This window comes from Impatiens glandulifera, chromosome 1 (assembly GCF_907164915.1).
Source record: "Impatiens glandulifera chromosome 1, dImpGla2.1, whole genome shotgun sequence".
Taxonomy (NCBI): domain Eukaryota; kingdom Viridiplantae; phylum Streptophyta; class Magnoliopsida; order Ericales; family Balsaminaceae; genus Impatiens; species Impatiens glandulifera.
Window position 1 is genome coordinate 30,084,579 of NC_061862.1, and position 9,447 is coordinate 30,094,025.

General features: G+C 33.7%; 1 protein-coding gene across 1 annotated transcript; it reads left to right on the plus strand.

Annotated features, from left to right (window-relative positions):
* Positions 1-5,607: 5,607 nt before the first annotated feature.
* Positions 5,608-9,166, plus strand: LOC124923140 (protein NRT1/ PTR FAMILY 2.7-like). The gene is made up of 3 exons (XM_047463549.1): positions 5,608-5,886; positions 5,970-6,535; positions 8,296-9,166. The coding sequence occupies exons 1-3, from the start codon at positions 5,608-5,610 to the stop codon at positions 9,164-9,166; spliced, it is 1,716 nt and encodes a 571-aa protein (XP_047319505.1).
* The last annotated feature ends 281 nt before the right edge of the window (positions 9,167-9,447 follow it).

Here is a 9,447-nt window from a genome sequence, read left to right on the forward strand (position 1 = left end):
TCTCTTGTTACCGAAGGTTCAACTTCGGAAACTAAAGACAAAAATGCGGAAAATTAAGGAAGAGCTCAACAAGATGGAATCGGTGGACACCGTAGCGCCGCGGGTGTTAGCAAGGCTTGAAAAAAGCCAAAGGGGAACTAATTCAAGAAGTCGAGCGGCTGGAAACCATATGCAGCCGAATGAAAGTACCGGTCTATACCACTCCCGTGATCGAAAGGTTTCCGGTCGACTGTCCAACACCTCCAAGGGAGGATACGGCACCATTGGAACCTCCAAGGGAGGATGCGGCACCATTAGAACTTCCAAAAGAGAATGCTGCACCGATAGAATCCAGTGAAAGAGCCGATCCAAATCTCACGGAGCAATCACCTCTCCCACCACCGGAAGTCACCGCTTCAGACCTTACTAAAGAATGGGCTGCTAAAGAATGGGTTGAGGACCGACTTCAAAAGCTTGAAGCATCCATATCGGAACGGATCGATGACCGCATACAAGAACACAACGTGTCCGAGCTTCAACCATTCAAGGATAGATCCAACAGAATAGTTGATTCGACCCTGAAGTTCACCGACGTGACAAGGCTACTTCTGGAAAAACATCAAGAACGACTCTCAGAACTCGGCAACGGACTGTGGGAAGAGGCCGGTGAGCGCGATAAATGGGCTCAGCGAACCGCAATTCTGGAGGATGTGACCTCCGATTTAAAGAAAGACTTCGAACGGGTCGACACGACACTTAACCGAGTCTCCGAACTCGAGAAGACAAACGAGAGTCTCGTGGCCGAAGTGAAGGCGCTCTCCGAACAAATGGCCGAAATTCTAAGGGCTAAGGTGGACGCGGACGCCGCGGCTGTGGCGACTGATGCTCAAGTAGCTAAGAGGGTCCTGGATGCGCTGGATGCCGAGGCAGAAAAAGATAAAGAGGCACCGCGCCCAACTCAGCTGACCGAAGCGGAAGTGGAAGCCGCGCGAATTAAAAGAGGAGAGGCCATATTCCCAGGGTTTGCCGAAAAAGTGGCCGCTCTAGCAGCAGAGGATGCTGAACGGTTGGATAGGGAGGCACGGAGGCTGGAAGGCTATGCAAAGGAAAACGAGAAGAAGAAGAAGGCGGCCGCCTCCACCTCAGCGCCGAAAAAGCGGAAGAGGGAAGCTCCTAAAAAGGAGGCCATTAAGAAAGTTCAGATTGCCGAGCTGCTCAGAGAGGTTTCTGAACCGGTCATCCCAAGTACATCGGAGCAGGACGACCAAATCGAAGATGAAGTCGAAGCACAACTGCGGTCTCGGTCTACAAGACGACGACCTTCCGAACCGACCGGTCGACAGCAACCGAAGAAGAAGAGCATATATGAACTCACGGACTCTGAATAGGGACTATCCTTCTTTTCTAAATAGCCTTAGTATTTCTATATACTTTGTCTTTTCCGGTCATCTATATATATAAATATAAAGTTATTTTTGAATCCGGCCATCTTTTGCATTTCTACTTAGTTTTGATAATTTTAAATAAAATAATCAAAAAGGGAGAAATTGATAAGATAAAAGATAAAGACTCTTATAAAGACTCTTCCAAAATTTTTCTCAAACATTTTTCGAAAAATTCTCCCAAGTCAAAAATCCGGCCAAACAAAACAACCGGCCTACGGTTGCAAACTTACATGATTTTGATAATTTTAAATAAAATAATCAAAAAGGGAGAAATTGTTAGATAAAATAAGACCGGTTCAAATAAACCTAACTTAAATAAACTTTCCATGCAGGAACAAGGAACCGGACCGGATGAACAAGAGAACCGACTAAAGAAACCTAACCGGTCAAGCTACCAAACCGATCAAGAGTATTCGGAACGTGACCGCACAAAGAAAGGATCGGCCAAAGCTCAAAACCGGAATCATCAAACAGCCGATCATCCACAAGACAAGAATAACCGGAAGAAGTCCGGTTACATCACTACCAAAAGACATTCGGCCAAGTCAAATGACCGACCAGTACAAGAAGACAATTTGGGTATCTGTTGAGAATGATACCAAAGGAACAGACTGAATACTTCCATATCCATGCAAGTCTGAGGAAAGACTGTAGGCTGCAGAAAACAGTACTACCGGATCCTTCTACTTCGGGATAAGCCAGAAAGGAAATCTTCCAAGTACAGACAACTGTCCAAAAAGACAGTGCCTATATCAAGTAAAAGACAAACCCGGCAGGTCTGTCTTACAAACCGGAAGAACAGACCGGCAGGTCTGAGATAGAATACCAGGCCTGAGGTTGACCATCAGGTCTGAGGAAACGACCGCAGGTCTGAACCTCTGAAACACTGAATCACTGCACCTCTGCTCAGCCAATCAGATTCAAGGAAGTGAAATATGACCGTTGGCATATTTCACCTATAAAAGGAGGCAGTTGCAGAAGAGTAAATGTGGGACATTAAGAGACAACAGTGTGATATTGAGATATTAAGAGCATTTACTACAAGTGATAAGAGTGTGCTGTTTTAGAAAGCCTAAGTGTTGAAAGTTAAAGTGTGTTTTACAATTTCGGTGTAAATTGTAAGAGTGTTATCGAGCAGGAAATAAGTCTCGATCGGCCTGTACTTGTATTCCTTAGTGAATATCCTTCTCGCGGTTTCGAGAGGAAGGGGTGACGTAGGAGTTTTATCTCCGAACATCCATAAAATCTGTCTTGCTATTTACTTTCTGCCGGCTTCATTATCTAACCAACTAACTTAACCACACCGCTCCAAACCGACTTTATACTAACCATACCGAATATCCAGATTACCGAAACCGACCCACCATTTCCAAATCTCCATCATCCGAAACCGACCGTGCCTATCATACAAGCGTGCCGCTTCAACCTGAAAGCAAACCTCTTCCGCGCTTGAACCTAGTTCAAGGGTTTGTGACAGGTTGTGTAGTATTGAAACCCCGGTGTTAATCTCTAACCGGATTAACCACCACCCTACGAGTGAGAACCGTTAACCGGTTCAACCCCCGGTCCACCAGCGGCGATCTAGATCCTAACAGTTCGGTTTGTCGGTTCAAGGCCACTGAAATTGTTCAAACTAACCAAATATTTAAATAGGTTAAGAACAAAAATAGAATATTAAACTGACAATGATAAGTAATGTATTATACATATTAAGTCATAACACATTTAAACTAATAATAATGAGAGAATATCACGAATTTAAAAACTTGTTAGTAGAGTATAAAATATATTAACTATTATCAATGGTATATTTGTGCATACACATGGAATAAATATAGGATTTTGTTGATATATATTTAAACTTTTTTTTCAATGTATCAAACCGATCTTCTAACTGTTCAAACTGAATCGATCAAATCGACAAACCAACTGTGTGCAATTTAGTAAACCGACGTTAACAATTTGGATGTGCATTTCGACCAATAAATCGACCAAACTGAATTGCTTACACCCTTAGTACCCGTTGATGAGGTTATGATATTTTAAATTTGTTTCAGGATTGAGGATAAATAGTGAAGAAGGTACCCGATTGGGTTTACAGTCGAGGATGGGGAGTATGCTAAATCCAAACCCCAATCTTGATACCTGATTAAATAAATTAAAAATATATATTTATTTATTCTATTTTATTATATTATATTATCAGTTAATATGTAACTTTTCACAGTGAGTGAAATATTTGCCAATGAATACGTGAACTTCTTATTAGACTTATTGGTATAGTATATATTTATTTTGTTCTGTTATTAATATTTACATTTCTCTCTCATAAATATTTAAATATGACTCATTTAATAAAAAATAAATTATCATTTTTATTATTAAAAAACATTTAATAATTTTTCTCATTAATTTTTTCTTATTAAAAATATTATTTTTTTAAAATTATTGTATATGACATATAAAATGCATTTTAATTATTTCTCTCAATAATTTATTCTCTTTTATTTATTAAAAAAATTCTATAGTCAAGGATAGAAGAAGAACCTCCACTAAAAATTTATTCTATAAATTTATTTTTTTATTTATTAATTTCTAATTATATATTTGAATCAATTAATTAGTTTATATATTTTAAAAAGTAATAATTAAAAAAAATTAATAAATCAATAAATATACTAGAATAAGAAGTTAAATATAAAAATTATTAAATAATAATAAGGAGATGAATAAATCAACTTAATAAAATATATAAAAATATATTTTTAATATATATATATATATATTAAATTATATATATATTTTTTATTTTTTTAATTAATTAATTAGTTTATATATTTTTAAAAATAATAATTGAAAAACAAATTAAATTAATAAATATAATAAAATAAAAAGTTAAATATAAAAATTATTAAATAATAATAAGGAGAATGAATAAATCAAATTAATAAAATATATAAAAATATATGTTTAATATATATATATATATATATATATATATATATATATATATTATTAAATTATTATTTTTGTAAGTTCTCTATCTTATTTCTCTTTAATCTTTAAAAGTTTCTTTTTCTTTCCTATTTTATCGTTTTATAAAATTTATTAAAAATTAAATTCAATTAGTATATAATATTAAAATTTAGATTTTCTTTTTATCTAGGTTGAATGTTAGTAATTTGTGCTTTATTTATTAGTTTATAGTTTAAGTGAATAATTTATCTTATAATTATTTAATTTCAAATGAAATAAATATTTATATAAATTTTAAAATAAAAAATAATTAAAAAATAAATATTTATATTGATTTTAAAATAAAAAACAATTAAAAAAAGAGAAATTATTAAATATTTTTTTTAAATAATAAAAAGTTGAAAAGAGAGAAATTATTAAATGCTTTTAGGTGACTGGTATAATTTAAAATTAAAGTGTTGTCATATTTATATGATGACATATGCATTGCCTGTACTTTTATAGGTAACTAATGTTTTTATTTGTTTCGTATTAATTTCAATAACTAAATTAAAGTTATTTATTATTTTTAATATTTTTTTAATTTATTTTAGTAATATATAAATTTATCATTTAGTTGGGTAATATGACAAATAAATATTGGGTAGGGATGAGTACTTCCTTACTAATAGAATACCCATTGTCATTTATAAATAAAAGAATCATTGTTATATCTTAATTAAAATAATTCAACAACTATATAAGTTAAAAACAATAAAAACAATTTTGATTATCTTAACCAACATAGACTTATACTAAGTAATAACAAAAGTCAGCCATTTTAAGAAAATTATAAAATGAGTTTACAGTTAGCCTGACTTGTATTTAGCTAAATAACATAAAAAAATCAAAATATATTTTTTTATTAAAGTGAAGCAGTTATTCCCTAAATCAAAATATTTAATAATAAAAAACTGTAAAGAAAATAAAAGTTCAATATATATTTTGGTGTAGTCTTAATGAAGTGAATTTATATTTGGTAATCTCAACCATAATGCATTATGGGGAAAGTCAAAAGTTAAATGTGCCGTCAGGGCTTCTCCAAATTCAAACCTTCTTAAAGCATATTTATTTCTTTAACTACTCATGTTGACTATATATATTTAATTGTTCTTGTAAATAAAAAAGAGAGGAGACCCAGTGATCATAGATCATCAAAAGAATTTCCATGGGAAGCGAAACTGATGCATGCAATCGAGGAGGATGGATCACTATCCCTTTCATTGCAGCTACGTTGGCCGGATTGACTTTAGCAGCCGGAGGGTGGACGAGTAACCTGATAGTGTATTTGATTCACGAGTATAACGTGGAAAAAATCGACGCCACCCAGATCGGTAATGTCTTAAATGGCTGTGCCTCCATGCTACCCATCGTGGGAGCAATCATCGCCGACTCCTTTATCGGCTGCTTCTCTGTTATTTGGATCTCTTCTCTTTTCTCCTTACTAGTAAGTCATTCATTTTCTCTCTAAATATATAATCAATCAATGAATCTCTGTTTTTCCTTATGTTAAATGCATGTCTTTGACAGGGGATAATGCTTCTAACCTTAACCGCCACTATTAACACCTTGAGACCTATTCCATGTGTGCATGATGGTCCGGGCTTGTGTGGAGGCCCATCAAAAGTTCAATATGCTGTACTGTATATTGCTCTGGCTATGGCCGTCATAGGAGTGGGAGGAACACGGTTCACCTTGGCCACCATAGGGGCAGACCAGCTGGACAAACCTAAGCACCGACAGAGCTTCTTCAACTGGTTCATTTTCATCATATACATTTCCAATTTGGTGAGTGCAACCTTCACAGTATATGTAGAAGACAATGTAAGTTGGGGGCTGGGATTTGGGCTATGCCTTGCTGTGAATTTGATAGGCTTGGCCTTATTCTTGCTCGGTGCTAAATTTTACCGTCATGTTAAGCCGAAGGATGGAAGTCCCTTTGTGGGTTTGGCTCGTGTTGTGGTGGCGGCATTTAGTAAAAGACGAGAATCTGTTAGTTTTGATCCGGAAAGATACTACTATTTCACGCAGAAGTACAGTCAAGAGGAATTAGGAGGAGTCGAACACTTTGTGACTGCTCCATCTAGTTTCTTCAAGTAAGTTATTCTATAATTGGTCATAGTTAATTAGTTAGTTAACAACTATTTAAGACAAAAATATTGTGATCTAGCTAGCACAAAGAGACTATATATATACTCTCTATTTTTCTAACAAAAATATCAAAAATGCATGCCTTGATTCCACAATGATAAAATATTGCCAAAGGCTTAAAAAGATGATTATATGTCATTGATAGTCTATTCAACAATGTTAGAATATGAGAAAGTCAATGTATTTCATATCAATATTTGATTTGCTGTTTGGCTCCTTCATTCAAGAAATTTTATGCAAAACTAGAGAGTCTAGAGAGGTCTCAATGAATAGGTTTCAGTTCGATGCTACCTTTATTGGTACTGCCTGAATCCATTCACTAAATCACTATATGTCAATCATAAAATATGTTTCTCTCACCCTTAACTCATAAAGTTAACTATAGTTAAGAATTTAAAGATAGTTATAGTTGAGAATTTAAAGGTACTTGAGAATTTAAAGAAAAAACTAATATATTAAATTATTATATATTTTGTTTTAACCAAAAATAATATAATTATTTACAATTATAATATTATTTCTCCTATAAATATATATATAATAATTTAATGCATAATTTTTTTCCTTTAAATCCTCACCGCAATATAATAATATTAATGCAATATATATATATATATATATATTTAATTAATAGTAATTTTAAATTATTATGTTATAATTTTTATGTCAGTACTAAATATATTAATATAATATATATTTAATTAATAATATATTTTTTAAATTATTATGTTGTTCCTTATATATGATACAAAACATATATAACATTAATTTGTTATTAACAAATAATAATAATTTGATATATATTTAATTAATAATTTTTTAAATTATTGTGTTATTCCTCATAACAAAATATATATAATAATTTAATACATATATATTTATAAAGGTGATTTAAAATTATTTAATTAAAAAAGAATATAAAATAATTTAATATATTATTTCCTGCTTTAAATTCTCAACTATACTTAAGTTTATGAGTTAGCGGTGAGAAGGAGAAATTTAAAGATCGATGACATGTGTCAATTATTGATGGATTAGGCACTACCTTTATAAGTAACATCAAACTAACCCAACTAATATGTGTTAGTAGAGTAATTTGGACGATGGATGTGACTAGAGATGGATTGATGTAGATCTTGTAATGGGTTTAATTCCAATTCAAAAGAAAAATTATTATTAAGTCTTTATTTATATATATTTTAAATGTTAGAAGCTGCACGATGCTACATTCATAACCTCTAATTTGACGACCCTTTTAATAATATAATATAATAATTTTACTAAGGAGGTTTCTCGAAAAATCATATTAGATCCGGGTGAGGATTAGTTTTGTGATATTGTGATAGAGAAGCTCCCTTTCCATTTAGGCTCATCTTGATAATGGTAAATATAATGGGCCACTTAGAACCATCTCTTTGTTGCAAGATGTTTCCCTTAAATTAACCCACCACGGTTGCTCTGTCACCAACATCTAATGAATTGAAGGTGATAGGAATCACATTATTGTCGAGCTTCAAGTTGATATGGACTCTTGTGAAGTTTGAGACATCCTCTTTGGATGTTTATTTTTCCTAGTTTATCACTTTATTATGTTTGGACTTTGGAGGTTTGTTATATATATATTTTGAATATTATAATGAAAACTTTTTAATAATTGTTAATGTGCTATCAATTGTTTTTATATAATTTTTTGAAAATGTTGTAGATTCCTAAATAAGGCAGCATTGAAAACAGAGGGAGATGTGAAGGCCGATGGCTCAATTGCAAACCCATGGAAGTTGTGTACAGTTCAACAAGTTGAAGATCTAAAGGTATTAATCAAGCTATTTCCTATATGGTCAAGTGGAATATTCTTAAGCATCCCATTAGTCATCCAACTGAGCCTATCCACCCTCCAAGCCCTATCCATGGACCGGCACCTTGGCCACCAATTCAAGATCCCAGCAGGGTCCATGATAGTGTTCATTCTCCTCTCCACCTGCCTCACCATAATCTTATTGGATCGCCTGATCTATCCTCTAGTAGAAAATCTCATCGGTCGTCCTTCTTCATCCTTCGAGAGAATTGGACTCGGCCACGTATTTTGCGCGATGAGCATGGCGGTTGCAGCATTGGTGGAGTCTAGGCGACTCAAAGAATCTGCGGTAAAGCCCAATAGCATGTCGGTTTTGTGGCTGGCACCACAACTGATTCTGTCAGGGATAGGAGAAGCATTCCATTTACCTGGAAGCACGGGATTGTTCTACCAGGAGTTTCCAGATTCATTAAAGAGTACAGCCACGGGTGCGTTGGCGATGTTCATTGGGCTCGCATTTTGCCTTAGCACAGCCATAGTGGGGGTTCTTAGGAGGGCGACTGAGTGGCTACCCAATAATATAGACCATGGTAGGATTGATATTGTTTTCTGGTTGTTGTTCGGGATTGGGGTGCTTAATTTTGGGTATTACTTGGTTGGTGCACACTGCTACAAATATAGATTGGGTAATCATATGATCCATGGCAGCCCAAGTGATCATCAGGTCATGATTGAGAACATTAATGGTGATCTTGATGATCAAGATTCAACCCGAAAATGATTCTCAAAGTCTTATTTATGCATTGTAAACAACTATTTACTAGCAAATTTTCTAAGGAATGAAGATAAAAATAAAAATTATTATCTATAAAATCTGATAGGTCTAAACCTTCTAAAAATAATAATAGCTATATATTCCTTAACTAATCCGAACAATTTTTAAAATCAATTTATATTAATGAGAATAAAGTTTAAAAATACAAAATTAGTTGAAAGAAGTTATGTCACCCCCTTTTGATGGTAGGGGAGCGATAGTTGGGCGGCGACTCTTCCACTTGGCAG

Bases quoted from the DNA above. Each gene is read 5' to 3' on its own strand.
- LOC124923140 (XM_047463549.1), top strand. From the start codon at position 5,608: ATGGGAAGCGAAACTGATGCATGCAATCGAGGAGGATGGATCACTATC. The intron at 5,887-5,969 runs GTAAGTCATTCA...TGTCTTTGACAG, and splicing joins CTTCTCTTTTCTCCTTACTA to GGGATAATGCTTCTAACCTT. The intron at 6,536-8,295 runs GTAAGTTATTCT...AAAATGTTGTAG, and splicing joins GCTCCATCTAGTTTCTTCAA to ATTCCTAAATAAGGCAGCAT.